Source organism: Amblyomma mixtum, chromosome 1 (assembly GCF_055824585.1).
Source record: "Amblyomma mixtum isolate Tamu chromosome 1, ASM5582458v1, whole genome shotgun sequence".
Classification (NCBI taxonomy): Eukaryota; Metazoa; Arthropoda; class Arachnida; order Ixodida; family Ixodidae; genus Amblyomma; species Amblyomma mixtum.
Window position 1 is genome coordinate 215,764,824 of NC_143012.1, and position 20,024 is coordinate 215,784,847.

Here is a 20,024-nt window from a genome sequence, read left to right on the forward strand (position 1 = left end):
ACAACGCCATAGATAGTCTATAGACCATCTATAGATTGATTCGGTTCACAGATAACAAGAATGGGGAAGCGGTTTTCATAAACATAATTTCGAATATCTGAAATCCGGGACTGGAGCCCGCGAGCATTCCACTGAAAAATAAAAGCTTGCTTGACTTCCTTCGTAAAAGATTGTTCCGGGGGAGCCATGGTGCCTTCTAATGAAGAGCTGCAATCCGATTATCCGGTTATGAAGCTTTTACTTCCCCCACGCGCAACAGAACCAGCAAAGTCATCGTCTACATTCGACGTGAACTTACATATGTGCATCATTCGGTTCCCCCACACAATGACAACCAGTATGTTTGCCTCACAGTGAAGAGCCGTGACCTCACGTTTACGCTTTTGGCTGTGTACATGGCGCCGTCAAGCCGCTTTGACGAAAAAAGGTTGAGTGATTTGATGCAAGCCACCTCCGGTCCATGGGTGATTATAGGTGACTTCAATGCTCACCACACCATGTGGGGAGGCGTTAGGATGAACCTTAGTGGAAGGAAACTCGTCTCCTTCGCCTCTGACCACGGCCTCCAGTGCCTAAATGACGGAACCCCGACGTATATTCGAGGGGTGACCTATAGCAGCTGCCTAGATTTGACTTTCGTTTCGCGATGCCTAACCAACAACGTCCAATGGTTTTCGGATGTAGAAACCCATGGCAGTGACCACATCCCAACCTACCTGATTTTTACCGGCCATTGCACGTCCCGCTCTGCCACACGTATGCAGCGCATTGATTGGACAGTTTTTAAAGCGCGTATGGAGGATGCATGCATGGAAGGATTCTCGTCACGTCTTGAACAAAAAATTAAGGAGGTCATGGAGAGCGCAACGTGTTGCTACAACCCCGTCGCAAAGTACACCGACTTTGATATTGAATTACAACGACTGCGGGCACTACGGCGCAGGGCAGAGCGCAGATACCGACGCACAAAGTCGCGCTTAGACCTCAGAGATGCAAGACGCCTGCAGAAGAAAATTCAGTGCAGAATTCAAGCCCTGCAGACACAACGTTGGAGAACATTTTGCGAGACACTTGACCCACGAAAGCCTTTGTCACGCGTTTGGAATGTGATCCGTGGCCTTCGTACGTCCCCTCAACAGCGCCACCCGTTTAAATCCCTCGCGCTCCACCAAAAACGCAGCGAGGTCGCGGTAGCCGAAGAATTTCGCGCAAGGATAACAGGCCAACCAAACCCATCCACAACGCTGCACTGCAGTGATGTTCCACCCTCGCGGGATTCACGAATGGATAACTTGTTCTCCATGGAGGAACTTGACGCTGCGCTGACTTGTTGCAGAAGGTCGTCATCGCCGGGGCCCGATGGTGTGACATACTCCGCGCTCGCCAACCTTGGCCAAGAGGCTCGACGGGTTCTTCTGGACACATACAACAAGTCATGGTGCGAGGGCATAGTTCCTAATGCATGGAAGACCAGTCGTCTCGTACCACTCCTTAAACCGGGAAAATCACCACTCGACATTTCAGCATACCGACCAATTGCACTCTCCAGCAGTGTCGGGAAAGTCATGGAAAGAATGTTGTTAACACGCGTGGAATGGTACCTGGAGCGATACCAAATTTACCCTGCATTTATGTCTGGGTTTCGAAGTGGCCGCTCTTCCATTGACAATGTGGTTGACCTTGTATCGTCCGTCCAGCACCAAAAGCACTTGAAAAGATTGACTGCGGCACTATTCTTGGACATCAAGGGCGCCTACGACAACGTTACGCATCAGGCCATTTTGGACGCATTAGAAGCTGCTCAGATTGGAGGCCGCATGTTCAGCTGGATACGCAGCTATTTGTCAGGGAGGTCGTGTTTTGTCCAGACTGAAGACGGACCAACCTCTTCGCATCTAAATTCGCGCGGAGTCCCGCAGGGTGGAGTGCTGAGCCCAACTCTTTTCAACATAGCTCTCGTCGGCCTGGTTGACTCATTGCCACAATCAGTCCAGATCTCAATATACGCCGATGATATCTGTATTTGGGCATCAAGCGTGACCCGTCCCCAAGTTCGTGCGAGACTACAAAAGGCGGCAACGATACTGACGTTATACCTTCGTCAGCAGGGCCTAAATATTTCAACCGAGAAATGTTCCCTCGTGGCGTTCACGCGAAAAAAAATGACAAGTTACCCCATATATATTAATGGCAACGCCATTCCCTATGAGAAAAACCATCGCTTCCTTGGCGTTGTTATTGATAGGAGCCTCTCGTGGAGTCCCCATCTTTACGACATGCGAAAGAAACTGACAGCGATTGTTCATATTCTCTCCTTCCTCGGGGGAAAGTCCTGGGGTGCATCTGTACGCTCGATGCTCCAACTGTACCGTTCGCTGTTCCTGGGATACATGCGGTATAGCTTTCCCATTTTAAACAATATCAGAAAGACAAACCTTCAGGCACTGCAAAGTGTTCAAGCGCAAGCTCTACGAATCTGCCTTGGGCTACCTAAATGTGCCTCAACGGCAGCCACTATTCTTGTCGCTGGCGAGCATCCTGTTACTTCATACATTGCTGTTGAAACCATGAGAACACACATTCGGCACCTCACGCGAGTTCCGAGTCATCATCTTGCAGCTCTTTCCGTACTCAGACCACATACTGCATTTGCAAATGTAATTCAAGCCCACCGTGCCTATCTTCCTTCGCAGTTCGCCCACCCATCAAGATCATGCTCACCCATATGGAGTCTCCATGAACCCCGGGTGCACCTATCTATTCCTGGAATTAATAAGAAATCTGATATATCATTGCCTGCTCTCAAGCAACTGACACTGCATCATTTGCATTTTAACCATACACACCGCATACATGGCTACACAGATGGCTCAGTGACTTCAACAAGCTCTGCTGGGTCTGTGGTGATACCGGCCAGGTCTATTTTAATGAAGGTGAGGACTACCTATCTCACCTCTTCAACTGGTGCAGAACTAGCTGCCCTACGGGCTGCAGTTCAGTTCATTAGTCAGGAATCTGCACATGACTGGACAGTTTTCACCGACTCTAAAGCAGCCCTTCAAGGCCTGCAAACTGCACTACGCCGTGGGTCACACGAACAACTCGTTGCCGAAATCCGCAAGCTCTACCATGACGCCACATTGAAATGACATAACATAATTTTCCAGTGGCTGCCGGGCCACTGCGGCATTCATGGCAATCACCAGGCTGACGAAGCTGCCCGTTCTGCCCACAATGACGGAATCCCCGTTAATATCCCTGTAACGAGAGCTGACGCAGCGTGTGGGCTTCGTTCCTTGAGGCTGGAGCTCACACTTTCAGCGTGGAACTCTGGTGAGTTGTGCAACCGTCGCCTCAGGACTTTGGACCCTGGACTGCGCCTCCGTCTTCCGTGTAATGTAGCGCGTCGTGAAGCAACACTACTGTGTCGTCTATGGCTCGGTGTTGCCTTCACGAATAAGTACGCTTTCCGGATCGCGATGGCCGACAGCCCTTCTTGTGTGAACTGCGCCTGTGATGAGATTTCCCTTTACTTCTCTCTTTCCTCTTTAATTCCCCTCATTCCCTTCCCCTGTGCAGGGTAGCCAACCGGAATCCTTTCTGGTTAACATCCCTGCCTTTCCCTCTCTCTCTCTCTCTATAGACTGATGGCCATACACTTTTAGTAGACTTTTGTCTATAGACAGTCTATAGACTACGTTAGTAGATTTTTGTCTATAGACAGTCAATAGACTACGAATAGACAAAAAGCAATATCTATAGGAAGTCAATAGACTCAATAAGCAGTCTATAGACTGTTTATAGGCCATTTTTATAAGGGAACACGCTCAGTAATTGCCAGGAGCAGGTACGTTACCTCATTGTTCCAAACAGGGCGGCTCAACGCGAATACTCAAAACGAATTGTGCGGCTAGTTGGTGTCTCATGCTTCCAATTACACAGCGCGAAAAAATACAAGGACGACAGAGGAACGCCAAAAAGCGCTGTGGTCTTCCTCTGTCGTCCTAGTCTTTTTACGCGCTGTGGAATTGGAATAAGCGCGAATGACATTAGGCTTCTAAGCACGGCTAGCTGGCGCGGCGTCCGCGTTTCGATTAAGTGAGAATGCGAGGGCGCCGTGTACAGAACTTTTGGAGCACATCGAAGAACATTCGGTGATCGAAAATAATTTGGAGCCCTGCCCTTATGAAAATGGCCCATGGACTGCCTATATTCTTATGGACTTCATTGCCTTCCTATAAATACTTCCTTTGGTCTATCGTAGTCTATGAAATAGCTATAGAAAAAAAATTGTATGGCCATGAATCTATAAAATTTCTATAGGCTGTCTATAGGATTGGTACTGCATATAGACTAGTCTATAGTATTTGTGTATAGAAAGTTTATAAACTTTATAGACAAAAGTCTATCAACATTCTACAGATTGTCTAGAGAAAATTTTGTAAAGGGCATGCAGTGGGTCATCCCCATTGCCCAGTGTTGTTCTGGCATGCAAAAATCCACTGGCATAAACCCACTGGAGGAGCTGCGGTCTCTTTTCTTGTCGTTTACGCAGGCGAGGCCTAGGCCTGTGCCAGCTGAGTGGACCTGTGTATGCCATCGGCGGTATGGATGACACGACCTTCTTCAACACGGTCGAGCGCTACGACAGTCAGTCGGACTCGTGGACAGCTGTCGCCCCCATGAAGTCCCCGCGAGGGGGCGTCGCCGTCGCTGTTCTCAAGGTCAGCGTGTCTCCCGCAATTGTCTTTCCACCGTTTCCCTCTCGTTCCACAATCAATGCTCCACAGGGATTTAACAGGGTAGTCTGAGACGGTAACTACCTTGTTTCGCCTAATGACGTGCCTCTTCAAACGTACGAACTGCTTGCTTGATATATCAACCAATTTATAGCTTACTACACTAACTTAAATATAATTATTGATCACCAGACCACACAGCAGAACCCAACAGGTTGGCATAATAACATTTTCTTGCGCGGTGAATGCGGTATGTTCTGAAGCTCTGCAAATGTTTTATATATTTTGTTTTAATAAATTTATGATACAGTGTTTTATGCCTCCTGGCAATTTTGTTCATACAGTCATGAGCAATCTACGGTTTAACGCTTCTACGAGTGTGCTTTGCTGCTTTTAATGAAACACTTTCATTATAGATGCTTAACAGTGTCACACTTTTTTTCTTGTTTTTTCGTCACGCCTACTAATCAAATCGACATTCTCTAAAGAATTCCTTTTTTAAAGAGATTTTCATTGTTATAAAATGAAAGCTCGCTTTTAAGCATCTAATCTTCTTTCCTGCTTTCTCTTAATACGAGAGATATGGGTAAGTAGTCGCTGATATCACAAAGAATGATGTTCGATATAAGATTGTCAGTTTCAAAATTTGTAATGTAATAATGATGAGCAGTAAGAGGTTGGTGACTGAATTTACTCGAGAGCCCGTTCGTTTTCATTAACAAGCCTAGATTTTTACCGTCGGTATCTGAGCCCAATAAATTAACGTTTATATACACTACCAAACACGAACCTTAAACAGTTACCATTTAAACACGAAAAGAATGACTCAAGAAAACAGAGCAAATTCCTCATACAACCATGAGGGGACGATAACACGCACAAAAAAAATCACATTCTCCAGACGAATAGACAAAATTTCATAATCGTATGTAGATGCAGTAAACATGGGTAGTAACTTCCACGGTTTAAAACAATGCTTGGTTTCTCACTAAACAAGGAACACCTATTTTATTGGTACTCCAGGTTTCAGAGATCATAAAGGCATCAAAGGGCGCGTTTAAGCAGCGAAGCAAAACAGATAATTGCAATTTACTGCTTCCAGTAGACGAGGAATTAAAACGGAGACATTTTAAGCACTTTGAAAAAGTGAAACCAATGCTTTTAATTCGCCTGAAAATATGTTTACAGCAGAACAAAAGGTGCAGCATTAGTCACGCGAAGAAAATCAACTTTACAGTGAGCTGATTAAGTTTTCACGGTTTTGTTTCTGTGTTGCTGGTAAGCCCTCGCACTTCGGAGGCAATGTTTTGCCGTTGGCGTGACACGTATATTTGCAACTATGTGGGTTGGCTTATTCCGTGACGTCTTTCAGCAGCGTTCGTTTCCTTATTTACTCAAACAGACGTACTTAGTTGTTTTTTTTTTAAGATTCACCAACCGTACGTCTATTAGCTTCGCTTAGCGAGCCGACAGATAACTCCAGGAATCTTACCACGTCTTTCCAGCAAGCGATGGATTACAACTATTTCGTGATAATTTAGCAGTAGGAGCGGAATTTTCTCAGCGATAGTATAAAGTTTAGACAAAATTTCTCCATTTTCTCTTCTCCGAATTCCGTGGAATTCCAAGTTTGCTGCCGGTGCCGCCAATCTGTAGTTTGTCGATCTGGCTTTCAAGTGACTAAGTATTTTCGTCCTGGGCTTCAAGATTGCCCACTTTCATCCTCATTCATTTAATGTCGCGTTCCTGTTGTTCTACGTGCCGAAGGAAATGAGTCACTCTGACAGACCTGAACTGTACAGCATTTTCAATTCCATCAGTGGTTTCCTTTAGGGGCAGCAATGCGTCAAGCTTTTTGTTCATTGCTTGAAGATGCGCCACAGACCATTCTGGATTCGCAACCCTAATACCCGTGTCACATGCGTACAAGAAATGGCAATAAATGCCATTTTGTTAAGGCCTTAAGTTTGTTAATGCCATTATTTTCAGATTTGGTGCTGCACGTCGACATTTAATGCCTTTACCGAAAGTGACGATGAAGATAACGCTTAAGGGTAGTCAAAAGTTTCATCTGAATATAAACATTCCTAATGAGCACAATATATCGGGAATGTTGTTTAAATGTAATGTAAAAACGATTTTCCAGAAAATACGGCTGTTCCTGCTTTACAAGTCGAAAAAGTAGCCATAAACTCGCATGTCAGCACTTAGGTCGGGAGTACCTGTCAATAAGGCTGGTTAAAATGGCGCTCTTCACATCGAAAATGCGGTATAGATGCCTCATCTGACTGAAAGTTAAAAATTGACTATTTCCTACTGGTTAGGAAGCTGTTACTAACAAAGCTGCGTGCTTTTCTGCGAGTGGAATGGGAACGAGAGTACGCATTGCACGGGCGAACGAGTTGTGGCGAACTCAGTAGGTCGCGAATGGCAGTAAGGCTGATGCCATTAAACTTATCCGTGTGGCACCGCACGAACGCCATTAAAACTGAAGGCAGTAAGCACTTAATGGCATTAAATCTGTCCGTGTGGCACGGGTATAACACTCACTGCCATTGCACCCAACTTGAGTGACAGCTTCCGCGTCTGCAGGACTGCATCTACGCCATTGGCGGCAATGTCGGGCAGACCTCGCTGAGCACGTGCGAGAGGTACGACCCGCATCTGAACAAGTGGTCGTACGTGTCCGGCATGACGCAGCGCCGGGCAGGCGCTGGCGCCGTCGCCCTCGACGGTTTCATCTACGTCGTAGGTAAGCGTCCCTCGTACATATACGCACGGTGTTCTATACCAGTGATGTTCGGGGAATTTTTTTCCTTTTTCAGCGAATGAAAAGGCAATCCTTATGGAGTTTCAGCGAACTCCAAAAACCGAAACTGTCTCTATTTTTCTGAACTTGTGCAGTTTTCAACGCGCTGGAGGGAAAACGGCTCTAAATAGGGAGATTTCCGTCCATTAAAAACTGGCTTTTTGAGTTGAAAAGGCGCGTTATTCGGTATAGTGTTGTCACCAGTTGAGGACATCACGGGACAGTTGAGACATATGCTAACTAGCAAACCGCTCAACTAAGATAACATACTCTAGATAACTAGGATACCTTGTGTATCTCTCCAAAAAAAAAGCATTAAAAACTTCCTGACTGTTTAACTAGGCGCCACATTGTAATTAGGGTTCTGGATCGTGTGCTGTTAGGAATATAGATGACAACTTTTTGAAGTTTCGAAAATGCGAATCTCGTCGGAGCTGCAGCGAAAATAGTTTTGGCTCTGACACACGCCAAACCGAGGCTGTACAACTCCGGAGCTGCGCAAACCCGCGTCTCATGTTCTCCCGGTCTCAAGTCGCCCGTTCATGCGCTTCGAGGGTCTCTCCAGTTCAAACTCGCCGAGATCGAGTTCATTAAAGGTGCAGTTGTCGCGTCGGGATGACCTTACCCAACCCGACACCTTACTCGACCCACTTCTGTCGGGTACGTTTAAACGGAACTAAGATTGAGGGGGCGGGGGGGACTTATAGTAAGAGGAGCCAAGATAAAAGAAACATGTAGCGACTATTTACGTATATTTCAGTCTAATACCCACAACTCGAATTTGTACTAAAGGAAGGTCGACTGGAACAAGGGGTTGACGCACTGCGCTATGCGGGTAATTACATCCGAGTTGCGTCGCCGCGTACTGGGCATTTTCCTCGTATGCGGGCGCTAAGCATTGAGGGAAAGCGATAGGTCGGCAGGGGCGCGCCGTTCTCAAGTCGGTGCCACTCGCCAGCCATTTCCCCGAGGCAGCCAGAAATAAGCCGGGCCGTCCCCTACGACAGGTGCGGGGCGAAATGGAGCAGAACGACGACCGCCATGACGGATTCAGTGTGAAGCCCGGGTTCGCGTCGGGGATGCTGAGTTCTTGAATACCGCACTGACGTGTCAGCCGCGAATTAAGATGGACGACGACTCGAGAGCACCGCAGTACATTTCACGTACGCCAATAACGCCACGCTAATAAACGCTCGGCATTTCCCTCTGCTCTCTCCCTCCACTGCTTTCCTCTCGCCGATGAGCACTTGTGCTCGTTTTCTCCCTTTCGCCGTGCTGCTGGATGGGTGGACGGAAGATAAAAGCGTCCCCTTTGAAACGGGGTGGTGGCAATTGCCACCACGCTCGGCCTTTTTTTCGTTATTTTTGTTTAACTCTGCTGCAAATTGTAATTAAAATTCGCCATATTCTTTCACTGCGGTTTCCTACACTTTTAACCTTATGTCACCTCTCTGCTTTTCAGCCACCAATCTTCCAATCGCTTTTTGCTAACTTCAACCGCAGATTCATTTACATGGCCATTGTTATCTCTAAACCCTAGGGCCTCAGGAAGAGTGACTGTGCCTGCATCGACATCCGGATGGATACCATCACATTTGGGTATGAGGTGTCCAACTGTTTCTTCAGATCTACCACACACAGCACATGCTCCGAGTGAGTTGAGGAGCCACCTGTCGGCACAGCTGCGAAACGAAACTGCGGTGCGAGCTACGGACAAAAAGAAAGGCTGAACGCGGCTGGAGGTCAGAGCTTTAGGTCAGGGTCACTGATGATGTCGCGAAACAATTTACCAGATGCGTCACGAAGCTGCATACAGATAAAGCCCCAGCTGCGTGGCTCTTGTCGGCGAAGTCGGCTGTCATCTTTTACTCCGCGGCCTCAAAGGATCACAGCAGGAACAAAACACAATGGTTCCGTCTTTCGGGGTTCAGTTATGGCAAGGAACCACCACGGCTCATGTTTGTCCATGCAGGGCCCTATAGGATGTAAACGTGAACCGATTCCAAAAGGATATCCTGCTGCACTGTCAAGGAGTTAGCGTAGGCGCGTTCGCGTTTGAATTTAGCCCGGTAGTGCGCTGGTTGAAAACGGTGTAGATATTGTATTTATGCACTTGCCATTTCCCACTACAGTCCATAGCAGTCAGTTCACAAGTTTCGGGGACCAAACAGCATTGAAGTACTTTTATTTACTTATTACTTGTTAGTGTATTCTTCACGCTGTCATCTGTAATCAGTGCAGTGTGTTTGTAATGAAGCAACATTCAAAATTTTCACGTATCTATACCACAGGCCATTGGAGAAGTAAACAAGCGAAGTCAGTGGCACGATGGCAGGCTGGTTTTTTTCAACAGGCCAAGCTTGCGCAGTGCAGCGTAGTTGCTACCATTTTCGTGCACGGAACACTTCTAGCAATTTTTGTTTTAATTTTTATGGGCTGCCGCGCCTAATCTTGTTAGTCTGCAACCCACTTCGCTTCCTCGCACGCGTAGTCTGTGTGAGGGGAAGCCAGCTTGTAAAGCCGCGTTCGATATCATCTGCAACGTGCCGGCAGCGAGTGTAGTGTAATTTGAGCTTTATATAAAAGGAATGCGCCGCAGTACGCAATGCAGGTAGCCCTACCATTGTTAGGCTAAATGCAGGACACTAGACTTCTTCACTAGCTTCAAAACTTTTCTGCATTCCCGTTCATGGGCGTCCGGAGGGGGGGGCAAGGGGGGGCGGCTGCACCCCCCTGGAAAATCACTCCCTCGAACCGTGAGTGATGGCCGCACGCCAGGGGCCGTGGTGGACTCAGCCAAAAGGGTAAAAGCAGCCCCGCTTCCACACTTTGGGTCACATCTGCGAAATGCCGCGTCCGGGCACGCGTCTTTATGCCGTTTTCAAACCACGCCATCGTTAGCTCTGTTGAAGGCCGACCTGTTGCAGACATACAGCGGCACCGGCGAGCATGTGTTTCAAGCCGTCTTGAAATGGGTGCCTGTTTCTTTGATCTCTAGACAGATAGCGACACGGAGGCAGACAGTGCACAGTGCATCTTGTTTTCGCCTTCGTTATGCCGGCCACCGATGAATTCTTCAGGAGGGAAAGACAAATCAGCCGTGTCCACCCCCGCTTTGTCGGGCTGCTCATGGGCAAGCGGGCGATCAGTTGGCGCCGCCGCCGCTCGCTGTGCCTCCGATCCACGGGAGAGCGCAGTGCGGTAGAAGCGCCGCTATCAGAATCTTCGGCAAAGGAGATTAGCATCTTTTGTTCACGGCGACGCAGTCTCCAGAGGCGCCCCCACACCAGCGTACCTTGCGTCTTCTCCGAAAACCAGCGCCTTTGGTCAACGCAGCCCGATGGCGCCTGCCTGGCTCGCCTGTCACCTCTGGCTGGGCCTCAAATGACAACAGCGCCCGTGTACTGTGCGAGGTCAGTGCCCGGTAAAGAGACCCAGGTGGTCGACATTATCCGGAGCTCTGTACTACTCCGTTCCTCATAACCTGAGTCGTTTTGGGGCTCTGAACCCCATAAAAACACACAAAACAAATTTTTCTACCGGAGTGGCGAGTGTCCCTTCCCCTTGGAAGTTGCACGGAAGTAAGCCCTTGCACGTGTGCGCGCCTCTGTATTTGTCCTTCGGTGTTTTTAGTGGCCGTTTGTCAACGAATCTGAGAACAACCAAGACAGTGGACGAGAAAACTACGAGCGGCGAGCAGTGTGCGTGCGGTTGCTCGACTGTGCGGATGCGCGAGCAAGATGGAGCGAGGTGTATGAAGCTGCGAGCGTGCATTTATCTTGTAAATAAGTTTTCGTTGTATGTATAGACATCTTTTGTTTTCAACGTACGCGTTCAACCGTTTTTCCAATCAATGTGTGTGACGAGTGTGCACCCAGAGCGTGTAATGAAGCACAGAAATGAATTTATCACCCGTGTAATCACGCAATTCGCCCAGAAAAATCCGTGGAGTCTACAGTTGCTGTTCAAGGAAGACTGACTGAGTGACTGTAGTTGCGTGTTTGTGACCATATTGTGCTGTGTGCTGGTCATCAATCCGGGGGAGTCGAGAACCCGTATGCAGCAATACTGAGCACTCTTCTCCACAAAGTGACAGTATATTTTTGGATTTTTTATTAATTTTAATTGTTTCTTCGTTGATAAACTGCAATGTATCTCTCCTAGCCACACTTTAATTTGCTGTTTGTAATTTTTATTTCATGTGTGTATTTCACTTATTTTTTATTTATATATAAATAAATAAATTCATACCGCAAATAGTGCCTTTTTGCTACGAACATGCCCCCCCCCCCTCCGGCGCCAACAACCAATGGGGCCCCCCCCTGCAAAAAATTCTGCGGACGCCCTTGTTCCCGTTTGATATATACAGCCGCGTTTTATGACCGAAAATTTTATTTTGCTTTTATTCTTTTATTTTACTATCTTCACCTCCCTCCTCTCTCAGTACTCCTCCTCAGGGCAGAGTACCATGGCAGCGCAGTTTCTACGCCGGTTAAAATCTCCGTCTCTCATTAAAGAGCTTCTCTCCCTCTCTAGACGGCAAACTTTTCGCCGCCATCATCCTCCCACTGGTCAGTGAGGAAACCTCCAAACGCATCTCTCGTGTCGCAAGTCATAATGAGCGCGAGTGTGCTACATCTCGCAAGGGCTACGACGGAGCATCGGGATTCAAAGGTTACTGCACTATGATGGCACTTACCGCACTGTGATGACATATCAAATGGAAAACAGAGGCTGTACGACATCTTCCGCGCCCGTCTCTGCCAGTGGCGCAGCCAGAAATGTTTTTCGGGGAGTGTCATACACCACCGATAAAAAAAACTACAAAAAGAAAGGGAGCCTGTGCCAAAATAAGCAATACCTTAGTCATTTTTCTGCTTTAATAAAGCCGAAGGGTTAGTTGTTTCGTGCACTGTGACATTTACGTAAATATACGAGTGCACACAGGACTCTGAGGACTTGATTCGTAAAAAACATTTATTCTCTCACAAAAAAGAAACAACATTCGTAAGAAAAATCGCGGCTATTTACAATATTTTTCACATAACATACAACACAAAAGCTTCTGCTCTACAACAAAGTCAGCAACTGCGAACGAATGGCATTTGTCAAATCTTCTATCCCATGCATACGAACCTGCTGATGAGCGCTCATAAAATTTCGGGTTCTGACACCAACCCCCCCCCCCCCCCCCACCCCCCCCCCGGCTACGCCCCTGGTCTCTGCGGCTTTCGTTTCAAGTAGCCCCACGGCGGACCTATAGTCTCGACGATCGATTGCCTCACATGTCTGCCCGATATGAAGCAAAGATCAGTCATAAAGTTTATTACTGAAGAAAATGAGATCCTTTAACGTATTTTGGGTGTTTATGAACACTCTCCCATCTATAATTTTGAAGTGAAATTTTGGAGTAAACAGTTAAAGTTGGGAAGAGAGCCAATTGAAGACTAAGCTTAACTGGACGTCGTAGAGACACGACACCTGAAGAGACGTGCCAGAAAGTGGAAACTGATTTTTCAGATAGGAGAATGACGGTGTCGAGATTAGCGGAAGAATTGAATTAGCGGAAGAATTAGCGGAGATTAGTGGAAGAATTGCGGAAGCGAATCGCATGTCAGCAGGAACTGTTTGGACCATTATTCATGAAAACCTGCACATATCCAGTCAGTGCAAGATGGGTACCAATAATGCTAGGCCTTTTAGTGCAATAGTGCAATGGCCGCATTTTACGGATTTCGGACAAACGTAAATACGCCCCTGAAGCCTCCGATACACGACGAGTTGCAACTATGTCATACCACAATTATACCATGTCATGACATAACCTTTGACCTTGACATGACCCCTGACCTCACCTTCGACCCTGGCATGAACTTGACAGTGGCATCTTTTGACATGTTCTGACGTGTCCTTGCACGACCCTGACTTGATCTTCACCGTGAACAAACGCCTTGCATGCACATGTGACAAGTCATATGACACACCCTACATAAACGACGATTCGATTCCCACACAGCCAGTGTTTCGCCGTCACGCTTAATCATGCTAAACCGTCTGCTAATTTTACGTAGGCGAGTAAATGACTCCCCTTAAAATGTGCGTTTTTGTCGACAATTCTGCCGTGGAAGCCGCCAGATATTATGCCAGAAGATGCCAAGAAAAAGTAAAACCTCTGTTTTGTTAAGGAGGGAAAAGTTTTGTCCCAAATAAATAACAAGCACGTTGCTGCGACGTCAAAGCGTCGCTGACTCGAGTTGTACAGAAGCGCTTTCAATGCGAATAAAGACGCGGGGTAAGGGCGGAGCTTTCTGATCCGCCGGAGTGGCCACGGCCATGGTAGCTGCGTGACGTTTGAAAGAGTTGGTGCGGCGAACTAATGATGATGATGATGATTAAAACTTTATTCCCACCGATGTAGGCGGCCCCCTACTCCCCGCCCCTGGCACGCAGGCTTAGGGGACGAGGGCCGGGACCTCCGCGACTAAAGACTGGCGAAAATGCATTAGTTCTTCGCGGCTTCAGACGCCAGGCGGACAGCTTCTCTGCTTTCATTGTTGTCCCCAGCGCCCGGGGATCCGGGCATTATAAAATTATGTGGTCGAGGGTCCCCTCGCTTCGCAGGTCTTACATGTATCGTCTTTCCTATCGTGCAGCGAAACAACCAAACGGGTTGTGCAAAATTTTCGGCCTGTAATCGTCGCCAGGCGAGAGCCTCTTTATTGTTTAAGCTTGGATCCGGTGGTCTTCGTAACCTATAGCCCTCGACGATTTCCACGTATGTTTGCAAACGTTCGTCCATACCGACAGTTGGGCGGCTCTACGGTTACCCGAAAGCAGAGATCTCGGGATAACGCGCGAGGCCACCTCGTTACCGGGGATGTCTGTGTGTGCTGGGACCCAAATTAAGGTGATCTTGCGATCGATATTAGCTGCGAATGACATGAAGTCGTATGCCAAGGTTTCGTGCAAAGCCCTGCACCGCTGGCCGCCGCGAGGGCGAAAGCGGGATTTTAAAAAAATATATTGCAAATTATCCGCTCGCTTGCCACCGGCACGAATGCTCGGTGGCCTGTACTCTACATAACACAAGCATTTTTTTCAGGGACCCTTTCATGACAAGGAGCCAGAGTCCATGTCTGCAAGAGCTCAGTTGAGCTACCATTCGGCACTGTGGATCCCAACAGCGAAATCACCCACCTTACGTTCCAGATATAGCTCCCTCTGAATACAGAATATTCCATTTCGACGTTTGAAAACCGTTCTTCGGGGACAAAGGTTTTCTAGAGATGGAGATCGAGATCGTCAAGAAGCCAGTAGCAACCTGGTTTAAAGAGTCGCGAGATTTCTTTTCTCCGGTAGGATAAATGCGGCGCAGCAAAAGTGCGCAAGGTGCATTGGTTTGGTTCGATTTGGTTTAACGACCCAAAGTGACTCAGACTATAGGGGCACCATAGTGAAGGGCTCCGGAAACTTCGACCACCTGGGGTTCTCTAACGAGCACCGACATCGCACAGTACACGGGCCTCTAGAATTTCGCCTCCATCGAAATTCGACCGCCGCGGCCGGGATCCAACCCGCGTCTTTTGGGTTAGCAGTCTAGCGCCATAACCACTGAGCCATCGCGGCGGCCGAAGTGCATTCATTTGTCAGGAAGCTATACTGAAGCATATACTTATTTTGACAAATTATTTCTTTCTTGTTCAGGAAAATGACTTATTGAACGCCCGTCGTACGATTCTCCATCCCCTGCGCAGTGCCGGTGCGGCTGTCTCGTACAGATACAGTCATAGCGCTTGGCACTCCCACTTCCTTCGTCCCCCAAATCCCCCCTTCCCACCCCGACTATAATAAAATGATCGCATTACTATTATTCCACTATTACTGCGGCCCATTGTCCCCTCTCTTGCACTCGCTCCATCAACGCTTAGCTGTTTCCAACACGATAGGGTAGCTCGGTGCCGGGGGTGCGCTACATCGAGGCGATTGAGGCACCAAAGTATCAACAGTCTAACAAGAGAACAGCAGTTCGCAATTGATGGTGCGGTACTGGAACTAGCAAGAGAATATGTCTATTTAGGACAGGCAGTGACAGCTGATCCGGATAAGGAGAGGGAAATAACTAGAAGAATAAGAATGGGGTGGAGCGCATATGGCAGGTTCTCCCAGATCATGAATGGCAGTTTACCAATATCCTTCAAGAGAAAAGTATACAACGGCTATATCTTACCGTTATTCACCTATGGGGCAGAAACGTGGAGGCTAACAAAGAGGGTTCAGCTTATGTTAAGGACAACGCAGCGAGCTATGGAAAGAAAATTGATAGGTGTAACATTAAGAGATCGGAAGCCGGCGGAGTGGGTGAGAGAACAAACGCGGGTTAATGACATCCTAGTTGAAATCAAGAGGAAGAAATGGGCTTGGGCAGGGCATGTTATGCGAAGGTAGGATAACCGCTGGTCCTTAAGGGTAACGGAGTGGATTCCAAGTGAAGGCAAGCGTAGCAGGGGGCGGCAGAAAGTTAGGTGGGCGGATGAGATTAAGAAATTTGCGGGGATACGGAAAGGACAGGGTTAATTGGAGAGGCCTTTGCCCTGCAGTGGGCGTAGTCAGGCTGATGATGATGATGACGACACTTACGACAAGATTGAGGCACCCTACGACACATCCGCTGCAGTGGCTCAGTAATTACGGCGCTAGGCTGCTGGCCCGAAAGACGTGGGTTGGATCCCTGCCGCGGCGGTTGAATTTCCATGGAGGCGAAATGGCCCATGTGCTGTGTGATGTCTGTGCACGTTGAAGAACCCCAGGTGGTCGAAATTATCCGGAGCCCTTCACTACGGCGCCCCTAATAGCCCGAGTCACTTTGGGATGTTAAATCCCAATAACCCCCCCCCCCCTAAAAACACGACACGAGCGGCCACACCGCCATCCGGTGGTGGCACCGCTAAATGCGTAACGGGGCTCACGCGTGGTTTCATCATGGAAAACTTCCCATAAACAGCTTTCGCTGCAAAATAAACCAAACTGCCCGTAAATATTTCCACTGGTTCAAGCGAGTGCACACCTTGCGTTGTTTGCCATAAGGCTACGTTCCCGGGCCTGCAATTCGATTGCACTGTACGCTGGATATATGCAGGCGGCTTCGACAACAACCTCCCCCTCAGCTCGGTGGAGCGGTACGACTCCGAGCTGGACCGCTGGGTGGGCGTGCGGCCCATGAGTACCAGTCGGGGCGGAGTGGGCGTCGCACAACTGGCCGGCCGTCTCTTCGCGGTCGGCGGACACAACGGCACTCGCTACCTGGATTCAGTCGAAGCCTACGACCCCTCACTCGACAGGTGGGCGCGGCCTTTCTTCGTTCTTGTTTGTGCTCGAGGTTGATATGAAAGTAGAGGCACACACGAATGCGCGTAAGATGACCACAGCGCATCCAGCGTGCACCCCCAGCTACAATTCTGGTAGATTGCAGTGGCGGCAAGTAGGTTGCGGAGACATATCGTCTATTTAACCACATTCATAAACTAGGCTAAACAGCTAGCACTGTGCCACTCGTGATTATCGGCCTTGTAGCATACATGCCAGGCATCAGGCGTCCCAACTAACAATAGGCCAATATTAAAAATATATCGTTGCATAATGGGGGCAGTCAACTGCAGCCTTGCAGTCGACCACACTGGCAGGAAGACAGTATTTATGTATTTTGTTCAAGTGAGTAATTAAATTGAGCAGCTGAGCTGGGCAGCCTCCCAGCTCTCTCGGTTAGGTGAGGGGAAAGGGGGGTAAGCGGGGTTAGAAGGGCATGCCCACACCATGTGGTACACTTCAGAGAACGCGCATCCACAATGCGGACACTTCCCATTCAAAGCCGGATTAAAATATTGCAGCACTGGCGAGCACAGTACCGTGTTGGTATATGACCGCAGGAGCCAACGCTGCTCGCTTTTGGTTAGCCCTTTCGCAGGGGGATGTGAGCAGCTATGCTGGGTTTGATCTATTTTAGCAATGTCTTTGTAAGTGATAGCTGGGTTAGGTTCTGATACCTCAAGCAGCGAGTGTTGAGACCATAGAGTTTCTTACTATTACCTAGAGGGAAAGCTGGCGGCGCTGCACTTCAGCCACCATGGACGCTCAAAGCATCATGGGGCGGTGAGCTACTTGTTGCGGCACAGTCGTAGTTTTTCGGGAGTACGGAGTGGCACTACTGACATGTGTCATTCCGAAAACGCTGTTCGTGTGTGTGCAGACGACTTTCGCGCGAATGCAGTGTGTAAAAACCATAGTAGTGAAACCGCAACGACACACAACGCCAATAAAAGGTTTCACTTTTCCAAAATGCCTTTAAAAACCTTTTGAAGTATTTAGGCAACTAAATTTTTTTTAAAAACGTATTTCCTTTTAAAAGCGCGCTTGTTGAGCACGAAATATTAGTTTTTATAATGTTCAATGCTTGGCCAATAGGAGAGCGAGTCGTCTCTTATTTTGGGCAAACTTTGCACTTAAAGGCTTTTCTGCCCGTTTGTTGCAATTTACAGACAGGATATTGAATGTTATGACATTCGCATTTATCGAACAGCTTTAATTTTGTATTATTTTTTGGCCAAAAGTTGTAGTTCTGCAGTCGGTAGCTCACCGCCCCATGATGCTTTGAGCGCCCATGGTGGCTGAAGTGGTCACAAGGGGCCTCTATGCAAACTCCCATAGACGGCTTGCCAGCTTTCCCTCTAGGTAATAGTGAGAAACTCTATGGTTGAGACGATGCCCAGTGGTTGAGCCCGCTGGCTGAGGCGTCTGCAGCCTCGTTTCCCTCTAGTCCCGCGAGTGCTGTGGTCCAGATGACGTGTGTCTGGGCGATTCCGCTACTCGCATCTATGTAAAATTTTGGCGTCGCATTGAGAGACACGTCCTTGTTCTAGATTCCGGACAAGTCTTTTACGTACCTGGCGGTTTAGACTGGACGCAGCGCCCTAGGCTAAAACTGAGTGTATCCCAAAATCTGCTACCAAATATGGAGGCTCATATCTCATCTGACCACATCAGGTAGCTAAAAGTATCCCACAGCTGGCTGGTCTGAAAACAGCCTCCTTACAGTGAAAACTCGGGTCACTGATGTCTGCTTGAAGCCTTGAGTTTTGCACGCCCCGCAAGCTCCAGCTCATTTCACCACGTTCGAAAAAAGTGATGGCGGCAAATCGCACCTGCATAGACCAGAAAAAAGAGTGACTTGCGCGGCGACAGAAGACTGAAATCTAGACACATAATACGGCATTTAAGCACTATGATCAGGGTCCCGAGACTAGTGGCATGAGCTTCAAACCAAACATTACTGTTCAGCCTGCTTAATGGTGCAAGTAAGGACATGCATCTAAACAGAAATCACATTATTGATAAATTTACTCCTATCCCTTTCAAAACCGATTACAAAGGTTGGCAATTTCTATCTTTTCTGTTAGTAAATTTCAAGTACTATCAAACAATCTGTGAGCTCTTTCGTGACAGGCTGATCATAGGACCACTCTGGCCAAGAAAAGAGACCGATGCCACCTTCATGCACTCTGCTTAGCAGGTGCTGCTGTAAAAAATCTTGTACGCCTTAGACAGCGCACCCAGAAAAGCTGCCCTCCAGTCGCCTGCAGAGTGCGGTCAAGTGTTGAGAATGGCTTGCTATGCCGACTCTATGGGGAGCGCCCGACTACTGAGTCTAAGGAACCAAGTTCGATCTCAGCTGCTGCGGCCCATTTTTGATGCAGACGAAACGAAAGACTTATTTAATGTGCTATATCAGTGCATCGCAAGTATCACTGGGGGTCAAAATACTATGAAGCCCTCTACTACGTCGACATCTCCTAGAATAAGTGTTGCTTTGGGATGTATAACCAAACTAGAGCTGAATAAATTGGACACCAGCATTTAACAGACTGCGGCACTGAGAACATAGGCCGCTGTTTTGTAGTTTGTGGAACCAACAACAACGCGCTGCAGTGAATGAAGTGCGCTTCCTCGCAACATCTCAGCGCATTTATTTACTGGCGCTTCCCAGCAAAGCAGGCACGGGCACTGTAGCAGCTGACATAAAGAACCACCTCTAGTCTACTCTGTGCCTGCCCCGCATAGCTTCGATGTGCGGCCACGCTGGATGCGCCGACATATCCTGCGTCCATGTAGCCTGGCACTGGACAGTTGGCTTCAGAATGTGGATACATGGTCTAGCATTGTGTGAAGGTCACGATTTCTATTTGTGCATAATTTTGGCATTAAATAACTATACACCCAATTTCAGTCTACTGTTTTCTTCTTTCGAATGATGCGGTAGACATCAGTATACATGAATAACTGTTTAGTATTCACCTATGACCCCTAAATAATGCAACTGAAATTTCTTCTGTTGTGGTTTGAACAGAATGGTCGCTGTGATGTGTAGTTCACCTACAGGTCATGTGAAGTACGCAAAACCTGCAATATAATACAAACTAATTCAC

General features: G+C 48.0%; 1 protein-coding gene across 4 annotated transcripts in view; it reads left to right on the forward strand.

Moving 5' to 3' along the window:
- LOC149370801 (kelch-like protein 8) overlaps window positions 1-20,024 on the forward strand; it is a 56,440-nt gene that overhangs the window by 35,637 nt on the left and 779 nt on the right. For 3 of the 4 annotated variants that reach the window (XM_089563213.1, XM_089563219.1, XM_089563234.1), the window contains 3 exons: window positions 4,556-4,724; window positions 7,332-7,491; window positions 16,685-16,886. In XM_089563213.1, the coding sequence (XP_089419339.1) occupies window positions 4,556-4,724; window positions 7,332-7,491; window positions 16,685-16,886 (531 nt within the window). Of the gene's footprint in view, window positions 1-4,555; window positions 4,725-7,331; window positions 7,492-9,088; window positions 9,149-16,684; window positions 16,887-20,024 lie in introns of those variants that run through there. The other variant, XM_089563226.1, reaches the window with a different exon arrangement.